Genomic DNA, 23,368 nt, shown 5'->3' with positions numbered 1-23,368 from the left:
GCTTACATTTTAGCTAAAAGTACTTTCTCTTTAGTGTTTTTGAAAAGATTTAAATAAATACTAAACTCAAAGTTAAAAATTTGTAAATGTATATATGATACAAAACAAAATAAATAAAAATTAATACATACCCTGCAAAAAATCAGTAAAAAGTTGAAAACATCTCTTTGTGCATCCAAAATATAATAACAAATCCTTCCTAACTGGATTAAATTGTGTTATTTGAGTAATATTAAGCCTAAACTTGTAAAACAAAAGGGTAAAACTTGACGAAACACACTTCATGTGTACAAAATTTAATTCAAAACACATCTAAATTGAGTTATTTGAGTAAACTAGAGAATAATCCTGTAAACTTGGAAAAAATCTCTCTCTCTCTTTCTCTCTCTCTCTCTCTCTCTCTCTCTCTCTCTCTCTCTCTCTCTCTGTGTGTGTGTGTGTGTGTGTGTGTGTGTGTGTGTGTCTGTGTGTATGTGGATATGTGGGGGTGTGTGGATGTGTGTGTGTGGATGTGTGTGTGTGTGTGTGTGTGTGTGTGTGTGTGTCCAAACACGTTCAAATCGTGTTATTCGAGTAAATATTAGGCTAAACTTGGGAAATAAACAAATAAAAGTTGAGAACACACAGTTTGTGTGTCGAAAATATAACTAAAAGTATTTCCTGAATAGTATAAATAGTGTTATTTTGCTAAAAAAACAACATAAAGTTGTAAAATAATAAGTTAAAAGTTGAAAAAATGTCTTTGTGATTCCAAAATTTAATAAAAAATGTTGCCTGAATAGTACAAATAGTGTTATTTTGGTAAAAAATTAACATAAAGTTGTAAAATAATAAATTAAAAGTTGAAAAATGTCTTTGTGAGTCCAAAATTTAATAACAAAATGTTGCCTGAATAGTACAAATAGTGTTATTTTGGTAAAAAAATTAACATAAAGTTGTAAAATAATAAGTTAAAAGTTGAAAAAATGTCTTTGTGAATCCAAAATTAATAAAAAAATGTTGCCTGAATAGTACAAATAGTGTTATTTTGGTAAAAAATTAACATAAAGTTGTAAAATAATAACTTAAAAAGTTGAAAAAATATCTTTGTGAGTCCAAAAGTTAATAAAAAATGTTGCCTGAATAGTATAAATAGTGTTATTTGAGTAATAATAAGCCTGAACTTGTGAAATAAACAGATAGAAGTTGAAAAAAATGTCTTTGTGAGTCCAAAATTTAATAACAAAATGTTGCCTGAATAGTACAAATAGTGTTATTTTGGTAAAAAAAATTAACATAAAGTTGTAAAATAATAAATTAAAAGTTGAAAAAATGTCTTTGTAAGTCCAAAATTTAATAAAAAATGTTGCCTGAATAGTATAAATAGTGTTATTTGAGTAATAATAAAAATAAGCTGGGAAAATGTTTGACAAAGTCAAAGTTTGGTAAAAAATAAACTCAATAATATGTTAAATAGCACACAGTAACATAAATTTACTACCTAAATCAATAATCAAACGGTCCTAGGTTCGTTACCTCGTGATAAAAGCAAATAGTGAAAACTGTAGGCCCCGTCCCTGATAGCTCTCCCTTCTTCCTAGTACAGATTAAAACCCTTACGCTTCGTTCTCCTTGTTCAAAGTAAATTTCTCGCTCCAATCTAATTGGGTATCCCAAAACCCTTTGTTCTAGTGTTCTCGGTAATCTTGGCCTTCTTTGACAAAAACCTGTTCTAACATGCAAGCATTCTAGCCTAACACCCGCGCTAAAGCGTCCTATGCCTTGGGGCAACCCTGAGCGGAATATTAATTGGCGGCGGAAACAGGTTCTACAAGCGACGCATAGCTTCAGAGATTTGACCATTGCTGCGCATTTTCAAACATCCTTTGTTGTCTGGATCAAACCCTTCCCATGCCCTACAGCGTTGCATACCTTTCTCCTGTTCTTGCGTACTAGTTGACCTTGGAAAAACCGGTTCTGAAAACCTACCGACGCGTTCTCTGATTGGTCAATCGGGTTCTTTGTTTGTTCTGACGTTGTGACGTCATTTGACCTTGAACGCACACTCCCCAAATTCCTTTCTTCTCTACCCTCAGCGCGGAGCGCGGAGTTCACCGTCTTCTGTCTAGCGTCTGAGACCACCGTGTTTCATACCATAATAACATACATTATTACATAGTACTAATTAATAATATTGCATATCGCGGGTTCAAATACCGGAACCATCCCCAATCGTAATTGAACCTGTACCTACAGCCATTACCACCGTTCATAGCGGTTCATAAACCGTAAACTCTTATTTTCAATACTATAAACATTAATATTATCGATTTATACATTACATACTTTGCAGTAATGAATATAAAAACCATATGCATAGCGTTTAGTACCTCTAATTACCTTCTATATACATATTTTTCATAAAATAAATAATTATATATTCATAAAAAGTTATAAAAATGCAAATACATAAATGTAAAGTACTCTAAGTACTTGCAAATGAATTCTAAGTACGTGCGAATTAGTTCTAAGTACGTGCAAATTAGTTATAAGTACGTGCAAATTAAAGACCACCCACGCAGCGACCGGCCTTGGCGCGGACACCATCTACTTATAGCCCATGTTCAAAAACTTGATTGAACCAAATTCCCAGCCGAGAATATCAATATTTCACGTAATTCTTTTGTAAGAGGTATTGTACGGGGTCTTAAGTCACCCTTCAATTTGGTAGATTAAATGGACAATCACAAACATGTAGGGACAACACCAGCTCCATAGAGGATTGATTATACTGGCTGTGAATTAACGCCAGAACCTCGTTAATATACAAAATGCAGTCCAGGATGTAGTACGTGCAAGAGATTGACATTTGGATGTCTTCTGAAACGGTCACCCGTTACAATCCGGTGTAAGTTAAGGTGTACGTCAACTATCTTACAACCATTAATGATCTGAAATAAATTCGGCATGTCATTTGCGAGAATGAGTCACAATTACGTCACATATTTAGAGAAGATAACATAATTCCAAAGAAGCCATGATGGCATTTTTATGTTATTTTCGTCCATATCTAATTGTAATCTATCATACAATATATGTTAAAATAAAGGCATATTGTAAGTCTGTTTTTCCCCAAAAACATCCTGCAACTTTTATTTGAAAAATTGTATAGGATTTGTATGTGCATGACTGCAAGATTATAGAATAAGAATTAATATCGATGCAAATAAAATCAAAAGCACAACAGGTCAATATGGTGAATTGTTTATCAAAATAATGTATAAGGAAATGCAAAATTTAAAACTGGAAGTTCTAAATGTTTTGGTATGGCATTATGGATAATCCGTTCTACAATAACGCTGGATTCACGAAATGTCAGACAATTTCAGATAACGAAAGTAGTTATCTCTATTATGAATAGATAAGCTTCTATCTTCACGAAATATCTTGTTGTCGCCTTGTGCCACAGTGAAAAGATTTCACAATAACCGATGAATCATTCTTTCAGAAAGTTCGTATACTTAAAACATTATTTAAAATATCATAAAGTCAACTTTAAAGAATATTTCAGTTTGCATATTCTGGCCTCTCCGATGACGTGTTAGTGACGTCATCGCCTTGTAATCAAATGATCTCGGGTTCGATACCCGGTGGAGGCTTATACGTATATACGTGTATATACGTATGTAGTGGTTCGAATCCTACTTTAAACTTTAGGTCCGGTCCCAATAAGCCAATATGTGCATAAAGTGATCTTAAACACAAACTCAAACAATCACTACTCATTTAATATTTATTTCAAAACATAAATGATACACTTGCAGACAAATTCGATACCAAGGCATTCCGTACGTCCGTATGGTATCTTCGTGCGTGCGTATTAACTATAATTGACTATAGAACACAAGTAATATAACATTTCACATATTCGAACATCTCAACATGTGCATACACTTTTCACTGTATGCAGCTACGTTTTTTCTCCTTCTTTGAAGGACAAGGAATGCATTCCGTCACGTACGGTATCTTCTCTAGTGCTCTCAACATGCAGTTCCTTAGCTAGGCGATGGTAATTTACATATCTTACAACCGCCTGAAAATTATAAAAAGAAGTTACTGAAATTGCATGGAGGGGGCAACGTTACTACTGCAGCCGTTTGCAGCAGCGCTCACTGTTTTGGTCCACCCGCTCACTTTCTCCCATTCTCTGTCAGTTATGCGCGGTTTTTCCCTTCAGTTTCCTGGGGCAGAGTATCGTAATGCATTATATCCTTATCTGTGGTATAATGCATGTTCGCTAATATTTGTTTCAGAAGCATTAGCTGCTTTCTTGGAAATTAATGGTATGTATCATATAAATATTGGGGGTACAAGATTGACAACAATATTTATTTATGTACCTATAATATATAAGCTTCTTCAACAATTTGGGGAGGGGAGGAGAACGTGTCTTGCCCCTCTATAAAATCGGCGCCTGCGTATAGTATTGAAGTTTGTTTTTTTATTACGATTATGAATGAAAAGTTGAATCATGTTACAAAAGATATTCCATGTGGATTTGACAGTATCATAAATGCACGTAGGGAAGGGGGGTATGAAGGTAAGGCTCCACACATTCTTGACATAGTTCGCAGTGGAGGTGATGTGATCAGCACCACGTTCTCTCCGTCTAAACCCACTTTCCATTGGTAAGAGGCTGAGGATCCCCTGGGCTCACCCGAGGTCACCCTCCGCGCGAATCGAACACGGGGCTCGTAAATTAAAATTCCACGTTCTCTCCAAGCACTCCAGTCTAATCTACTAGAGCAATTGGGCAAATCGTGTGCATTTGTGGCGGCTTTGTCAGTGCTCCGAGCTTCGCGAGCATACGAGAGCGCTATTGCTCAAGTAGAGCGAGGTGCCCAGACCTGTACTAGAATAAAAAGGAAACGACTGACTTTGTCTGTATCAGTGAAAGGGAATGTCACGTGGTTTTGACTCAGCTAGGAAAAGCTATTATTCGACTTCTCTGTCGCCTTCGGTTCCAGTCAATCGTTCTCACTCCTTATGTGAGACACGCTGAATATAATGAAATGAATTAAATTAGACTACTTTTCGGTCTCGATTGTTATATGATATAGTCTTGAGATGGGGGGGGAGGTTGCTTTATGGAAATTCTCCCAACTGGGGAAGGAGGGAGGAATTGTAACATTCTTAATCATATTGTGCTGGTACGGAATACCTGAAGTTTGATTGGTGGGCATAGAAATTACACTAAACTATTTTTATAGTTAAAATTTTATGGAGCTGCTTTCAGACAGAAGCTACAAGCGAACACTCAGTAATAAATGCCACCTTTCCAACCGAAAACACACGACAAACTGCACGTGTCGCTCGGACTGGGCCGTTTTCTCAATGGTGTGCATCTTATCGCCTTGGTCTGTTTAATGCGGATGCGAGGTGAAAGTTTTGCTCTTGGAAGGGCTTCTAAGACTCATGGAACCCATGTCGCTTGTCGCCTCGGTCTGAAAGCTTCTTTAAAAAAACTTGGATTTACTGGTCAAGGGCGATTCAAATGAATGAGAGTTGTGTATGTGAAGACAGGGTACTTAAATTGTAAATTTGTGTCATATTATGTACACTCTTCAAAATTTACTTTGTTCGATCTCATGTTATACTTGGCTGTGTCCGAAAGATACAACGAGCAGACTTTAAGTATTGTCTTGCCCGAAGGGAAGCGAGCAATCGAGCGTGCAGCATGGATCATTGCAGTCTTGGTTACTAGACTCAGGAACTTGTTCACTTCTTTGAAATCATGCAAGTCGAAAGTCAGCCAGATGTTGATTGTAGTTCTTCTAATGTGTGGAAATGTAAGTATATAAGAACTTTTTGAAATGCTATGTGAAGACACGGAAGAGCTGAGGGTAGTGAAAAGCTTCAAATATCTAGGAAGCATAATTGAGAGAAGTGGAAGAATAGATGAGGAGGTAAACAGAAGAGGACAAATGGGTGGTGGACTATATCAGTGTGTTCGAAGATTAACATGGAACAGGGATGTACCTATGGAATGCAAGAAGGTAATATATAACACATACTATGTGCCAATAATTACATAGGGAGCAGAGACTTGGACAATGACAGAGAGAGACAAAAGAAAGATGCAAGCAGTGGAGATGATTTTTTTAAGGAGTATATTGGGAAAGACTAGAAGAGATAGAATAAGGAATGAGGAGATCCGACAGACAGTGGGTGTGGTGAAGCTTCAGGACAAAATAGATCAGGCACAGATGAGATGGTTCGGACATATGAAAAGGATGGATGCAGAAAGACTACCAGTAAGAGCTTAGAATGCACAAGGAGTGGGAATAAGGCCAAGGGGGAGACCAAGATGTCGGTGGAAAGAGCAGATAGCGAAGAGTGTTAGGACAAGATTGGACAAGATCAGAGTTGAGGATTTTTTTAATATTATTATTTGGTACAGAGTCTGAAGAAGACCTTGCTAGAAGGTTGAAACGTAACGTTTAGTTTATGTTTTAAAATAAAATAAATTCTGCCTTGGTCAGCATATTGAGTTTTTCATATCATGAAAACAAGGTTAATGGTGTTATAATTGGAATACCGTGGAAAGAGAGGAGTGATGTAAGACCAGGAAAAAATGGAGAGGCTTGACATCTATGCCGACCCAGCCAGAGGCAGGAAACGGCAAAGGTTGATGATGATGTGATTTCTGTGGTGAAAAACAAGTGTTTATAACGCGGGAAAAACAAAGCGTTCTTAGTTTTATCTACTGATAATATCAGGCGCTGCAGTCGAAATGCAACTCGAAAGATTTTCGCTTCCAGTCCAAGGCGAGACCAAGTGCGGTCTTGCACCTTTCGGACACGGCCTTAGGGTAACGTCAAAATTTAGGAATATATAACCATACTCACACTGCGGTTTCCCACACTTGCAACGTCCGGCAACCTGAGTTTCAGCATCCCTAGCTGCTCGTGGCGCATGCATCAGCACAAAAGTGTCCTCCGAGGAGTTCTCCGTGTCTCTAGACTCCGTGTTCTCCTCAGACACTCTCACGGCGACGTACCTATCGGCGCTGCTGATGCGTGGAAGCGAGATCTCCGCTCTTCTGGGCCCAAGGACTTCCGAATCGCTCTGGGTGGCGGATCTCACTCCAAAACCGTTCGACGTTCTCCTCTCTGCGTCTTGAGAAGACCTGATGAAGTACATCGGTATTGCGACGTCCGACTGCTTGTTGTGTGCGTCTGTGCCTGCTTGCCGAATTCCCGAAGAGCACTCGTAGACTTCTGTGAGTTGCTTGTTGATGGTTGATGTTGACGACGCCGGCGATTCGCAGATTGATGCCTCTCTTGGCTTACTCGAGCGTCTGACCTCGGACTTATCTTTAAGGTAATACATTGGCCTCTCCGTGCATGTGACTTTTGAAGTCTCCGGCTCCACGACGACTGCTTCCTGGGCTTGCGACGATTCCAACACTTCGACAAGCACCGGCATCTCTCTTGAACTGAACTCCCCTGACTGTTGTCCGTCCAAAGAAGGCCTTGGAACTTCTGTGAAAGTTGTTTGAGTGACGGAATCCTCATAGATGTAGTGAGGCAGTGGCGGTTCTGTTTGAATGGGCACGTCAACCGGGGCTTCCACCATACCAACTCTAGTCACTTTTATATCCTGCTCGCGTCTACTAGAAAACCCGCGAGCAATACGCTTTAACGGCTGTAGAAACTCTATTCTATCTTCTCTGGAAAATGGCGTCGAGGAATATCTACGCCGTTGATTCAGTTCATTCTTTATGTTCTCTCTGTGGTACGATGGGGCATATGAAAACGTGCATATTCCCTGGCCATCGCATGGCCGTTGGGCGTTTGCTTCGCCTCCCTGACACGGTGGACTGGCCACGGAGGAACGCACAGATTTGGTAGCGGACAAGGTTCCACGTCTCCAAAGGCTTTCGTCAGTCTGTGTTGCTTTATTGCCCAATAACGAGCTCGAAGATTTTTTGATGGACAAGACTTCGTTTTCTTCAACTGCTTCATCAGTCTGCGATACATTGTTGTCCTGTAAAGCAGATGTGGTAGATGTTCTCTCCCTGAAATTAAATCATAAAATGTCACATTATGATAAAATCCGTAACAATAAGCTTCAAGCTCTCTAAACATCATAAATTACGGAATTTTTAGATATTAGTGTAACCAACATCTGACGAAAGTAAAAACTGAAATTAACCAATGCAACGAAACCTTCAGTACATGTTCACACTAATCTCGAACAATGAGTTGAACAGCCCGTTTAGTGAAAGTGACGTCAGAGTACATTATAAGTGATTCTTAATAAGAACGGTTCTAAATAGAGCCACTCAAGAAAGACTTTCGACAAATAAGATCACGTGGTATAGAAATCGATTATCGAACGAAGCATCAAGGCACAGAATGTTACTAATTTTTGTTGATTGATTTAGTTTATTTTACTTCGCGTTTTGTGCCTCTTGGCTAATTTGCGAAGATGGGGATGAGTGATGAAATGATGAAATTGATGAATTTACATTCACAAACAACCAAGCCCGAGCGGGATTCGAACCCGGGACCCTTGGCGTCGCAGCGCGATGTGCTAACCACTCGGCCACAGGGTCCGACACTAATTTTTTGTTCTGTGACGAAGAGTGCCCATATTACTTAATCGAGATTACAGCAACAAGGGATAAACGTAATGGAGGGAACAAAGATGTAGCATGTTTCCTAAATCATTGCATATTTATTTATACATCAATACACATTTGATCGTAAATTCAATTCGACAACCTCGCGTGAAATAAAACATTTATGTTTACCATCCATGCTTAAATTGTAATTTAGCTTAACATACTTTGCTTTGTTTGCATTTAATTACCAGTTTTTGCTGAGGAATGTCTCTATAAGAGACACTTCTCTAAGTTTATAGTTTTAAGAACGAAGAAATACACTTCTTTCGGGTGTCAGATATATAAATATCTTTGTTAAATCTATCTTATTCAATTTTCTTTCCGTGCACCCTGCCATCTTTCGGTGAAAAGTGAAATCGCTGTCAAGTTTACTATCATCGTGTACGAGTCCAGTTTCAAGTTTTCAGCCGGACCCTGTGGCTGAGTGGTGCCGGACTCTGTGGCCGAGTGGTTAGCTCATCGCGCTGCAACGCTAGGGGTCCCGGGATCGAATTCCGCTCGGGCATGGTTGTTTGTGAATGTCCATTTATCAATTTCATCATTTCATCACTCATCCCCATCTTCGCAAATTAGCCAAGAGGCACAAAACGCGAAGTAGAATAAAATAAATCAAATCAAAATCACAGGTTTTTGATGACAACTTTGTCCAGTCTCATTCAATTGTCGTTTTTATTGTGTATTGAACGACAAGTTTCAATGTTCACTTCAATTTTTTATATAATCGTGCATTCAAGCATGGCAAAAAAAAGTTTCATAAGAAAAGAATATTTTAAAAATGGTGTCACTGACTGCCTGATAAGTGGAAGAGGGTCTTCTTCGATATATCGATAACTATGCGACCAACTTCTTGAAGAATTGTTAGTTGAAGCAAATTTTGAAGAAGGAAAAACAATGTCAGAAATTACGAAAATTGGGAACATTTCCCAAACAAATCCGTAAATGAAGCATGAGGTCTGCAGATGAGATACTCCTCTGAATTGTGTTCGTAACTTGTTACTTTTCGATAAATGCAGGAGACAGAAAAAAGGTTACCTGTCGTAACATCACATTCTGCTTTCCTCATGCAAATTATTGCATTCACAAAGCAAGAAATAGTTTGGTACACTGTTCACATACAAGAACGGAAGCGACCAGTTCCAAAGCTATTTTGTCTCAAATGTAACATTTGACATAAAGGGAACACCATATTGTGCGACCAAATGTTTGTTTCCTCTATATATGTATGTATATAATCCCGCTTGATTCTAAGTCACTTACACTAATAAGATAAAAACATGCTTTCCTGAAATTCAATGTAGACATAAAAAGGTAAGTTGTAAAAGGCATAAAAAATCTATCTAGAAAAAAGTGTATAGATTAGCAGAGTTTCAAATGAAGAACTGTTTTAATTGTACAATAAAGAAACGACATTAATTGTTATGTTGATAATACAGTAATGTAAGAATCGTACATACCTTTTCTTAACTGCTGGTTTTTTAGACGCTTTAACAGGAACTGGCTGCAAAATAATAATAATAACAATAATAATAAAAGCATATCATAGATATTACATGTCAGAAGTGTACATACAAAATGAGAGAATGTAAATCTATTTGTGCACACATCTTGTTAACCTGCACATTAATTTCTTACTTCTCTAGATTAAATGCAAAAGTGACAAGGAATAGTTAATACCGGGTGTCCCAGAAGTATTTCCCTGATTACAAAATTTATTCATACCCGCTATATGCAAGGTAGAGATGTGAAAGTGGTGCCAAATTGTTGGAAAACTAACCAAGTTTTTTTTGTTGTTGTTGTAGGTTTGAGTAACGTGGCTGTAGTGTAGCAGTTTCAGTGCCCAGAAAACCGGAAATGTTCACAAATCAGGAAAATGCTCAGCATGTCCTCTGGTATCACGAGACCCGGTCACCAATAACAGTGCAGAGGAACTTTCAAATGTACAGAATTCTTTCGTCTAGAATATCTGCCATCAATAAGTGGGTATTTAAAAAATGGAATTTATCTTCATTCCCAAATCCTGTCAAGTCCAAGAAACATTGTATGGAAAGATTCCACCCTATGTCAAGAGCATCAATTCCGGATTCCTTGGCACTGACGCTGCTACACTACAGCCACATTACTGAAACCTGCAACAAATAAACTTGGTTAGTTTTCCAACATTTTGGCACCACTTTCACATCTCTACATTGCATATAGCGGATATGAATAAAGTTTGTAATCAGGGAAAGACTTCTGGGACACCCGGTATAATATTTAAGAAAGTCATAAAGATGGGTCCATTCGTTCTCTGGGATTCGAAGTACTCAAGATTCGCTCTCTGGGATAGAAGTAGTTACTCAAGATTCTGTCTTCGCAGAACATTACAATGAATCTAGGACAATTGCAATGGTGGAAAATTGCGATGAAGCCAAAATCACGGACAATTGCGATGATTTTGACTGTGAAGGTAATTTTACAAATTAATGGTAGGACATTTGCGACGATCAGGACCTAACCTAATCTAACCAAAAGGCGCCACAGAACTAATAATGCATGGAGGCACATGGTGGTTCGGATCCCACTTTAAACTGTAGGTCCAGTCCCGATTAGCCTTACTATGCATGAAGTGGACTTAAAACACCAAATCAATCCAATCAACTAATAATGCTGTAGAAGGCTGGAACAACAAAATAAATAGGTGGCTTGGAAGACCGCATCCAAAAATTCATGATGTTCTGGCCTGCCTCAAGAGCCAAGCAGAAGACTCCAACATCAAGTACATGCGGATGGAACTTAATCTAGAAGGTCAGAAAGGGAAGAAGCGTACATTAAAATCGACGAGAGAGTTGGGAAGTTTATTAGCACATATGATGAAACGGGTGACTTCAAAAGGTGTCTGTTGGCTTGTAACGGTCGGATTAACCATTACTGGTTTTGGTAATATGTTTATTCATTGCTGGCCAGCTACAAGATGTAGGGTTAAGTAATATGTTTCCATGAGTGTACTTTAATGTTATTATTGCATGTAAGTGTATATGCTTATTAGATTGTGCTTTGCTGGATATTAGATTCCCCTGTTTTTTTTATCTCCCCGGTTGGGGGAGCTAGTTGTCTTTCAAAAGACCGTTGGCAATGGAATTTTCCAACGCTACGGGGTCCACGTTCACGGACGTTTACCCCGACTATAAAAAAGGCCAGTGGGCTTTAGCAGAAAAACAGTGTTTCCCCATTGATCGACGAAAGAGGAACGTCTCCTCAAGTTTAGTCCACTTATGGTGGCTAAACTGGATATAATAATGTAGCATCTGGTTAAGCCAGCCCCTGTTGCTGTCCCAAGTTCCCTTTTAGAAAAAGCTTTGATTATGTGGATATTTCCGTATTGAATAATTGATGCCCAAAAGAAGGAGTGAAGGCGTAAGGAAACGCATTTGTAATGAACGGAATATCATTTAAGCTGAGGGTAGGCCCGCAGAGATAGTTATGCTAACTCTGCGGTAAAGGAAGTGCCGATGGTTATGCCATAGGTGAGCAATTATATTGATTTAGAGATTTGTTAATTTGGTCTATGCAAGACACACATGGAAACGCTATGTAAAATATGTATATATATAAAACTACGTATAATAAACCAATATATCCTACTAGAATGTTATGATTTAAAGAACTACGGTACTGTCCATTTAACAAGTTGTATATTCACTTTCTGTACATGTGTAAACGAACCAGGGACATAAAAATATAAATTATTGTGTGAACCCCCCCCCCCTTTTTGTAATTCCTGCGCAAATATAATCTGCTCGCTTGGCACCCAGGGTGTGGTGAAAGGAGAGATTGAGGGATTAAAGTAGGAAGAAATCCAGAGGGCCGGATAAAAACGAGGGATAGGGGGGCCGAACTTTCACAGGCTATAGCCCATGTTCAAAAACTTGATTGAACCAAATTCCCAGCCGAGAATATCAATATTTCACATAATTCTCTTGTAAGAGGTATTGTACGGAGTGTTAAGTCATCCTTCAATTTGATAAAAGATTTAAAATGTCATTGCAATTGTCCATCATCGCAATTGTCCGGCTACCATTACAATAACCACTCAACCAGAAACATCGGTGGCTATAAATCAGCAGAGACAGTATGGATTTGTAACTTTATCTATAGTGTAAATCACGAACCCTGAGACCTTCTGTAAACAAGCCGTCTCACTGATTCGATGTATCACTGAACACTGAGAACTTCCCGCACGCATAGAACTCGCCATGTTGAAAGTGGCACTAATTTCCTTGATGTTCACATGATTATTTTTAGAAAATAACCAATGTTATAAAATATTGTTATGGACACAAATCTCTAAGCTCATTGAAAGTTACAATGCATATTCCTACAATATGTTCACACTTATCTTGCCTTGCCATGTCACAAAGTTATTTTACGAAGTGCACTATATTTGGTGGAACAAAAATCGTTATTAGGATGCTTGTCAAAGTTTCCAACCGCAATAAATTTACGAACTTTCTTTGTCTTGTTTTGATCATCATCAATATATTTATTGGACTTACAGCATTGCATATGGCTGTTTATGCCCATTATATATTTTATTTACATAAGATTCATTCATATTCATTCATACTTTATTGGTTTTAGCTGTTATACCAGCTCTACACCAAGTGTCCTAAAAATATGTCATGCATGACACTGTTACACAAATTACAAATTTTGAATATATACAGTTTTCTTATACATAATTTATCTACATCATTATCATACAAATTTAAAATTGATAATAAATACAATTGTTATATCTGGTGACTATATCAAGTTACACATTTTGAATATTTACAATTTTCATATGTCTATATTAATATCATGAAAAAATCTACAAATGATAAATACAATTGTTACATCTGGTGACGATATTAAACAGGATAAAGAAGTTGGAAGAGGTATTCCTTTCTTTATTAGATTCTTGAATAACATCTCCCTTTGAGTGGTATAAAGTGGACATTGAAATATAACATGATGAGCATCTTCCTGATCTAGATTGCATTTGCACATAGGTGAATTAACTACATTAATTTTATATAAATGGTGATTTAAACGTATGTGACCTGATCTCAATCTTAGTATTAAAACTAAAAACTTTCTGGGTATATTAAATGTATAAAACCACGGAGTCTTATTGTTTATTTACATAAGATACAATTTACATAAAATCTACAAAGCAATTTCAAATACACTCCTATCTATATCAAACCTTAGAAATATACATTGCCATGTTATATCATTTTGTCTAAAAAAAATGCAAGTAAAATATATTCAATTCGCATGCAAGAAAGAAGCCAAATTTATGGGAAATGATTACTGGTGTAAAGAGTTAGTCATAAAGGTGAAGCAATAAGTACAAAAGAAAGAGCATTGGGTTTAAAGTGAGACGTCATTTGCGGCAGCGTATCCCATACTACAAATTGGCCATTGTTTTACCTTACGTAATGAATCCTGTAACAACGCTGGATTTTCGTGTGGATTATTTTACTTCTATGAGTTTGCAATGCTTTCTGCATGCACGTGGGTTTGTTTACAGAAGGTCTCAGGGTTGGTGATTTGAACTTTAGTTTCTATCTTCGTCGCTGCTTGTGGACTACGGCACTTGTAATACATTTTCCTGACCAAAGAATATCTATGTGCTCTATTCTACAATCAAAAATGAATATCTATATATTCATTGGGTTTATTCCACTCTCTTACATTCATTGGTATGGTTGTGTTCCAAGTGTAGTGGTTATAATAACGCGTCACGAAACAAAGGTATCAGAGTTCGAATCCTAAGTAAGACATATTTTCTATTATTATTTCGTGAATTTCAGGTATTCATCATTCCGTTCACAGTCTCTTCACCTAAAGGTTTTATCAGACACCACGAATCTCAAATGATAGTGTCAGCTACAGCTGACTACGTATTATATGTAGTAAATAAATGGGTATTTTTAGTACTAGCATTTGTACTTGCTGATTGCCGAGGTAAATTACGGTTTGAAAACAAAAGCGCCACGTTTACCTACCCTTTGCAATAAGAACCATAAGGGTCCTTTCGCACGGAGCTACTTTTACAGAAGAATTGTTTCAAAGACTCACTGTTGGTTGGAATTCATTCATTTATTACTTTGAACGTAACAGCCATGAAACAGTATCTTTTCCATGAAGTTATTGGCTGTAATAACAGCCCCGTGTGAATATAGTCGTATGAGTTCAAGGTGGGTGCATAATGGTGGGTCAATTAAAGCCGACGAACGATCCTTAGCTGTGGTTGACGAAATGGGAGGTACCGCAGGGGGAAAAACTTTCAACAGCAATTTAATCATTCACTAAATCAGGCACTCGTACCATTAAGTAATCCAGATAGCATTAAAACAAATATTAATGGAAAGTATGGACTCGCTTTAGGAGTTGCGTTCCACCAGAACCGTACGTTTTCCCAAGCGACTTTTTCAAACCAACCGCATGGCGGCGCTAGATACATCATTTCAGATGTAAGTGACACGTAACCTGCACATCGGTGCACATTATCTTAACGAAACCAACTTGCAAGATCTAGAAACTTACTTGTGAAGGACCGACAGCCGCTCCCATGCTCTGTTGTTTCCTAGTCTGCAGAAACATATGCACCAGTAGCAATACATTCACAAGCCACAACAAGAAGCCCCTCATCGACATGCTCATCATAAAAGCTGCAGCAACTTCATGTAAGCTTTCGGTACCCTCCCTGTCTTCATCTTTGGGTTTGAGTGATTCTCTCTGGAATAAAAAAAAAAGTTGTGAATTATAACTTCTGGGAAAATATATTTGTGGTACAACTAAATGCCGCTAAACTTCTGGCATGTACACAACTACCTCACACAACAATCCTGCGAGTTGAGGTTCCTCATGACCAGGAGTAGACAAAACTAAAAATAATTTAGGCACCAGCCCCTTTTTCTCAGGAGCTAGCCTTTTTTAAATACGTGCTAAGAAAGCCATGAATCTAACAAACATAAGCTACGAAATGTGATATTAAAATATTTAATTTATTTATTAATGCTAGAATAGATAAAAAGTAATTAATTTTTTAGGGAGTGGCTTTCCTAAAGAAGGCTCAACAGGTAACATCATGAATAACTACACAATACATTATAATTTAAAACATATGGCCGTCTCTACCATATTGCTGCAGATTTTAAAATTCAGCTAGCAACAGTGAAAAAAATTATAATGGCATGATAATTATTCTCATTCAATGACACATGTGATACAGAAAACATCAAACATTCAAAAACACATACTGTACTTATTATTTACAAAAAAATGTAATGAGAATTTCTGTAATAACTCGAAAAATTAAAAAAAAATTAATAACTTAATTAAAAAAATCAGTTGCCAGGTGAAAATTTTCAGGCCCCATGACGACCGGGAGCCTTGTATTTTTCTATCCCTGCTCATGACCTTTTTTTGGGTGTGGCAGAAATTCATTTTTCTAGGTTATCCTCACAACAATGGAGGAATTTCTGCCATGGTCGTCTTTAAAGCGGGATTAGGGTTCAACTCTCCCGACACTTCTGGCATATTGGATTAATACAAATTCAGAAACCAAAATAAAATACTTATCGAAAGTTTTACAAAAGTACAACAAGGAAACAATGCTGTTAGGATTCTTTCTTTGGACAATCGAGCTAGAATGCGCATTTCAACTAGGACATATAATACGTTCTAAATCCATGCATTTTACGGATAGTAATGATATGTGCAAAATATCACGGCGGGATTTGTTTTCTTTCCTGAGAAATATGCGATCAGACTTTGCTGAAATTCACGTCCTACGTCACTGAAGTAGGAACGTACTCTGATTGGCCTGACGTCACCGGTCATGAAGACGTGCCCGTTAAAATGTAAACTAGACTTACCCTGATTCTGCCGAAGTCGATGCCATACAAGATTCCAGCAACGAAGTCCATCAGGCATATGCCAGCAGTGACCAGGATCCAGAACAGAACTTTTATCCAGAACATTTCACGCAAGTTGAACGTGTAGAATTCTGGAAACGAAAGATACAATTAATCGAATCTATGAGATTTAATTCTCACGTGAATAGTTAAGCTACTCTCTCCAAAATGGCACTTTTGAGTGCCATTTCATAGTGTCATAGATATACTTTCGTTAAAAATAAGTTAGATAACGATGCAATTCACATGAAATTGTAACTCTTTATGAACAAAACATTAAGTAAGTGATCCAATACACAACAATGAAATAAAAATAATGCTTTGTATTCAGATACTATGTCCTTAATTACTGACAAGACTGTAACAGCACAAACTTTCATAGTACTGTTAGTATGAAGAAAGTTCCCAAGTAGCAACATACGTATCAAGGCGTCGAAGCGAGAGGGGTCGGACGTGCCTACCGAAACATGTACGGGATAATAAAAACATTTAAAAGCTACTATAATTTGATGTCCTTCTCCGTGGCCGTGCGGTCTAAGGCACCTTGCTTTGGAGACGGCTGCGGGACGGCATGGGTTCGAACCTGGGCTCTCGAAAATCTCCCATAACGGCTGGGGGTTCGACGGTGAGAATTCCACACCTGTAGGTAGGATTGTGGAGGGAGACTGGCTGTCGGGAGATAGGCCAAGGCCCTTCAAAGGCTGTCGCGTCATGGATTATTATTATTACTTTAATTTGATACTACTGGGAAATCTACTTCTGCAGTCCAAAAATAAGCACGCAAGTCGCCACATTTATTTTAAAATTCCGCTACAAATCGAGGTACACACCTTTTGTGACACATTGCCACAGACTTGCTTGAGGTACCTAATATTGACTGTCGGCTGGAAATTTGATACCACCAAAAAAAGAAGAGAAGCACACGGCGAATAGCGTTGATATCTGTTCAGAGTTACTCTATCTTGTGATTGTATTAAGGGAGTTTCTTCTATATTTCTGGCGCATATTTGTGGAGACAGTGCGTACCGTGGACAAGTCGTGTGAGAACCAGAGTGACGTAATTCCAATTTATCAAATTTACAGGGGAAAGGAAATAATGTACTCTTAAGAATATGTCAGTAAATTGGTGATACATGACTCCACCTTACTGTTAAGAATTATAAGTGGGGATATGTCGATCTGACTCCAAATAGAGTTCTTCAGAGGAGATCGAAAAACAAAACCGAAGAACTGGAGTTACGTTCCTCTGGTTTTCATACTAGTAAGTAAGTAAGTAAGTAACAGGGTGGCTACAAACAAGCACAAATGAAATTCCCTGACTTTTCCAGGTTCTCCAGGACAAAATTTACATTTTCCTCTGACAATTACAAACTAAACTAAATCGATGTTTTTTTGCAAATGGAAATAATAAACTCATACATAGATTTGTTAAGTACCTATAAAATTGACTTAATTTCTCTATTCTTTATGATTTGAATTCAAACGGTAAATAGTGAATTTGGAAAATTATTACAATTCACAAGCTAGGGAAGGATTATGGAATTTTATCATACGCAGTAAGTTTAAAATAAAATACTTGATTATTTTTAAAGTTACGACTAAATGGGATTAGACTGAAGAGTGATTGATTAAGAAATGCAATTTGTAATTTATCAGTCTCCTTATCCATTCTCGGTATTATATGTTGATATTTCCACTGAGGTTTGGAACCCTCTGCTTGCAAGAACCATGTGTGCGGACACATTTTTTTTATGCATAACGCTACTTCTCTCTTCTCTGTAAAGCAAACAACTTAACTCTTGCATATAAGTTAAACAATTGAATTGTACAAAATAAAATGTCACATTTCCTTACATAATCAATGGGATTTCTGCTGTAGTACAGCATATCCAAGTGAAGTACTGTGAAACTGACAACATGCAGTTATACCATTATTGCTGACGAAAAGGGTATCTAGGTATTAGAAATTTTGGGGAAAATAACACCGAATAGTAAAATAAGAAAATAAAAAATACACCAATTTGAAATAATTTATAGAATTGCATTGTATAGGTACCTGATTTGGTTAACCCTTACCTTAAAATTAAAAATTCACATTTTCTATCAAAACCATTTGCATCACAGAGCAAAGTGGCAGGGTTCTAACAGGAGATCGAGTGCGTATCTACCGTCACACGGGAGTCACATCTTCAGTATTTGTCGCGCGAGATGTGTTTTGAATTACCAAGCTAAGTGCGCACCATCGGCATTTGTCGATTGAGAAGTAATGGAGCTCAGTCGTTAGGGCGAGAAAAGTCAATTCTAGAAGAAAGTGATTTGCTTTTATGATTGAATGATTCAAGTAAATATGATATGAAAATATTTACGTATTTATTATTAGTATTTTATTTCATAATATTGGACATTAACTTCACTCAGTGAGAGATTAATGACCATCTCTCACGAGTTTAAACAGACAGGACAGAGAGTGGCGTTAATTTCATTGCAATACTAGTGTTGCAGTAAATTTAAGGTTGGGAGCATGCACTTGCCAATTTTTATAACGCTCCACAATGCACATTTATCACTTTTTCGTGATAGTATTCAATATAAAGGGTCTTTCATTAAGAGTGATACTTCTTAAGTTTTTTAAAAAAAATAGACCACTCAACGTATCAAAGTAAATTGTGCTTTATTTTGAAGCTTAGACATTGCAGTTATGTTCTGAACAAAATATCGTTCAAATGTCCACCACGGCTTTGAACACACTGAATCACACGAAGCTCCAATTGTTAATCACTCTGGCCAACATCAGTGGCGTTATGTCTGCGATAGCCTGACGAATGTTCGCCTCCAATGTTCCAAAGTTCATGGCTTGTCAGCATAGACCTGGGCTTTGATGTAGCCCCAAAGAAAAAAATCCATGGGTGTTAAATCACACGACCGTGGCGGCCAATTCACACATCCATGTCTTGAGATGATCCGGTTGCCAAACTTCTCCCTCAGCAAATCGAGCGTAGCATTTAGCTGTGTGGCACTTAGCGCCATCCTACTGGAACCACATGTTTTCAATATCTATGGTGTCAAGTTCTGGCCACAGAAATTCGCGTAACATGGATCTGTAGCGGTTGCCATTGACGGTAGCGGTTTTCTCATCATCTCGAGAGAAATAAGGTCCAATGACGCCGCCACGCCATAAACCGCACCACACAGTGAGTTTTTCTAAATGCAATGGCACCTCATGGACCACTTGTGGGTTCTTCTCGATCCAATAACAACAATTTTGTGTATTGACGAATCCACTAAGACAACAATGCGCCTCGTCTGAGAAGATGATTTTTCCACTGAAATCAGGATCAGTGGAGCCATCGTGTGCGTCGGTGTGTTCAAAGCCGTGGTGGACATTTGAACGGTATTTTGTTCAGAACATAACTGCAATGTCTAAGCTTCAAAATAAAGCACAATTTACTTTGATACGTTGAGTTGTTTATTTTTCTTTCAAATTTTAAAAAGTATCACTCTTAATGAAAGACCCTTTATATCGCGTTTTGTTGGATTCTTCTTGATATCTAAGAATAGTGCAATGTCTACCCTGAAGACGAGAATGACGTTAGCTCTCTTCTATCCTGAAGACGAGAGTGACGTTAGCTCTCTTTTATCCTGAAGATGAGAGTGACGTTAGCTCTCTTCTACCCTCAAGACGGGAGTGACATTAGCTCTCTTCTACCCTGAAGATGAGAGTGACGTTAGCTCTCTTCTACCCTGAAGATGAGAGTGACGTTAGCTCTCTTCTACCCTGAAGATGAGAGTAACGTTAGCTCTCTTCTACACTGAAGATGAGAGTGATGTTAGCTCTCTTTTGCCCTGAAGATGATAGTAACGTTAGCTCTCTTCTACACTGAAGATGAGAGTTACGTTAGCTCTCTTCTATCCTGAAAATGTCAGCGAGGTTAGCTCTCTTTTACACTGAAGATAAGAGTGACGTTATCTCTCTTCTACCATGTTTATGCATGCGATTTTTGTTGGATGTTGTAGTGAGATACTTTGTCGGGTGGCGATATTCGACAAAAATCGTATGTATCAATGGAGCCTATTTGTTTCCATGTTCCTTCAGTTTGTCCAACAAAATGTCTTACTACGACAACTATCGGACAGCGGCACCCGCTCCCATCATCTGCATCTGTTGACAGTTCTGTCATTTCCCTGACTTTTTTGACACCTCAAATTCCCTGACTTTTCCCGGTTTTCCAGGTCTGTCGCCACCCTGAAGTAAGTAAGTAAGTAAGTTAAGCCAGAATCACACGGAACTGGATTACCAGTAGGAATGCCCTAGTTGGCGCTGGACTGGCTACCCATTTGCTAGTTTTCGCCTCACACGATACTGTTATCGTACTTGTCGATAGACTTTTGTTCCCATAAGACATTGCGCAGAGCAGACAATCTGTAAAGATGGACGAGCAATTTGAAGAATGTTGTAGGAGAATTACTGCTTTGTGTTTTTATTTAAAACTAAAAAAGAAAAGCATGGACTAGAAATTTGCTCCAAAAAATATGGTAATAAATATGTACCGAACAAGCTTTTTGATGAACTCGGGTATGTATATTCATACATGAGATTTGCAGGATTCATTCACATACAAAAAAAACCGGTCAAACATTTAATAAATTTGTAATAATAAGGATTTTCATTTTCAGCTAATCATATTGGTCATGTACACATCTCATCGCTTTTCATAAATAACTAAATATTAATGAACTGAACACGAATGCACTGCATGTCATCTATTTACCTTTTTATCGAGAAACTGAGAAATAAAAACAGCCAGACAAAAAAATCTCCTTTGCAAACTCAGATTATCTTCACATGGGCAAACTTTGCTCTGATTGGCTGTTCCACAGAATCCAGTCGAGGAAAGCCAGTAGCAATTAGAACATGTCCTTATCCTCCAGACGAGTCAAGCAGCCAGCCAGGCAGCCATTAAATCCGGGCAGGTAGCCAGTTCAGTGATTGGGCCTTTAGTCAGTCAGTCTGTCTGTGTGTGTGTTCTTTAGCATTTTGCCCTGTGTACAGTCTTCACAGATACACGTCAGACATATTCCAATAAATGAAACACCTTCTGCTATTGCGTGTGGGTGTTATGAATTACAACAATTACATCAATAACTGAACAAGAAGTCTTACCAAGAATGCACATGCAGGAAGCAAGAAGCCATAGAGAACTCATGGCCAGGTACGTGCTCATCAACAGGTTGGTATCCACGGGACTCATTATGGTAACTTCTGAGTACACTTTCAGTTCAGAATCATCACAATTCGGATCTGAAATAAGAACAGGCAATGAAAGATAAATGAACAACGGTAAATGTTATTATGTGATTATAACAGACATAAATATATTTCGATGGTTAATATTATTGTGCTAGTATTCCACTCAATCATAAGAATCAATTTACCAAAGTTTTGTTTTAAAATATTTTTAAAAATACATTGATTGGGTGGTTGATTGATTGATTGATTGCTTCGTTGATTTTACTTCGCTTCTTGTGCCACTTTTGGCTAATTTTGGAAGATGGGGATGAGTGATGATATGACGGAATTGAATGGACACTCACAAACATCCATGCCCAGGCCAGGATTCGAACACGGGACCCCTGGCGTCGTAGCGCAATGTGCTAACAAATGCGCCACGGGGGCCGGCTTTAAAATACATTAGAATATAAAATACCTTTTGTAATCACAAAAGACAAGGTTTTTTTTCACATAATATAGGTACAAAATGAACGGAATTTTGCATAACTTGCAGGATTATTAGATTTCACGAAAGTGTGTGCGGACCCCGCAAATAATTGGTAAAGTGCTGGGAAAGTATCGGCCTGTATCGGTAAATAAAATCCAGCCGATACTTTCCGATTATTCGGTATCAGCTGGACATTAATAAACTATATATAATCCGCAAAATCAACTCCTACACAGAGAAAAATGTTTGTTTGGATTAACCAAAAAAATGGTAGTGGTGAACAAATCGTTTGTTTAAATAGGCATCAACCAAACAATTGTTCACCATTACCAAAAGATTTGGTCAAGTTCTATTTCTTTGTCGTAAACAATTTTTTGGTTACTAAAACCAAATATTATTTTGGTAAATCTAACAAAATGTAGCCCGTTTGTTTAAGAAAACCAAATAATTTAGTCAAAATTGCCAAACGATTCGTTAAATAATTTTTTCATAATTACTTATGTTGTAATGTGGCTAATTTAGCTAGGGTGGATAGTTTGTAGAAACTAACTGATCTCAAAATACACATTCAGAATAGAAAGTTCACGTGAACTAACTGATTTTGGAGGGTGTCTGTTTTTGTTTTTTTCTCCAGCACACTTACCTTCTACTTATATAGTCCAGAATCAAAAGGTTGCTCATGGGAGATTCACTTTTATTCACTGCAATATATTTTTTCTTTAATTTGTAGCTTTGATGTTCACATATCTTTCGAAGAGTGTTAAAGCACAATTTTTCACTATGATTACCACCAAACATACCATTATTTGTTGTATAAAAACTTGTGTTTCTTGTACACATTTTGACAGAACCATCTAGCGGCCGATGTAGGAAACTCAGTATAAAGTAAGTATATTCTGAGCTTTTTTTTCAGAATATTAGGTTACACAGCAACATAAAGACTCGCTTCGAGTAATTATCTATCTACATGAGTTTCAATTTTCGACAAAAGATGTTCATACTACACTCGACGAAACTGGACAATTGTTAATTCAAAT

The 23,368-nt window shown here is 37.6% G+C and overlaps 1 protein-coding gene across 1 annotated transcript in view; it reads right to left on the bottom strand.

The window, feature by feature from the left end:
- Window positions 1-3,781: 3,781 nt before the first annotated feature.
- LOC146005449 (uncharacterized) overlaps window positions 3,782-23,368 on the bottom strand; it is a 31,906-nt gene continuing 12,319 nt past the window's right edge. The window contains exons 3-8 of the mRNA XM_083144692.1: window positions 21,776-21,913; window positions 16,576-16,706; window positions 15,242-15,433; window positions 10,123-10,166; window positions 6,888-8,059; window positions 3,782-4,072 (exon numbers count right to left, since the gene is read on the bottom strand). Of these exons, the coding sequence (XP_083000818.1) occupies window positions 4,035-4,072; window positions 6,888-8,059; window positions 10,123-10,166; window positions 15,242-15,433; window positions 16,576-16,706; window positions 21,776-21,913 (1,715 nt within the window). The 3' untranslated portion in view covers window positions 3,782-4,034. The remainder of the gene's footprint in view (window positions 4,073-6,887; window positions 8,060-10,122; window positions 10,167-15,241; window positions 15,434-16,575; window positions 16,707-21,775; window positions 21,914-23,368) is intronic.

The sequence above is a fragment of the Lepisma saccharinum genome, chromosome 23, assembly GCF_977018435.1.
Source record: "Lepisma saccharinum chromosome 23, izLepSacc3.1, whole genome shotgun sequence".
NCBI classification, from domain to species: Eukaryota; Metazoa; Arthropoda; class Insecta; order Zygentoma; family Lepismatidae; genus Lepisma; species Lepisma saccharinum.
Note: the sequence above shows the minus strand (reverse complement) of the source record. Positions and strands in the feature narration are given on the sequence as shown.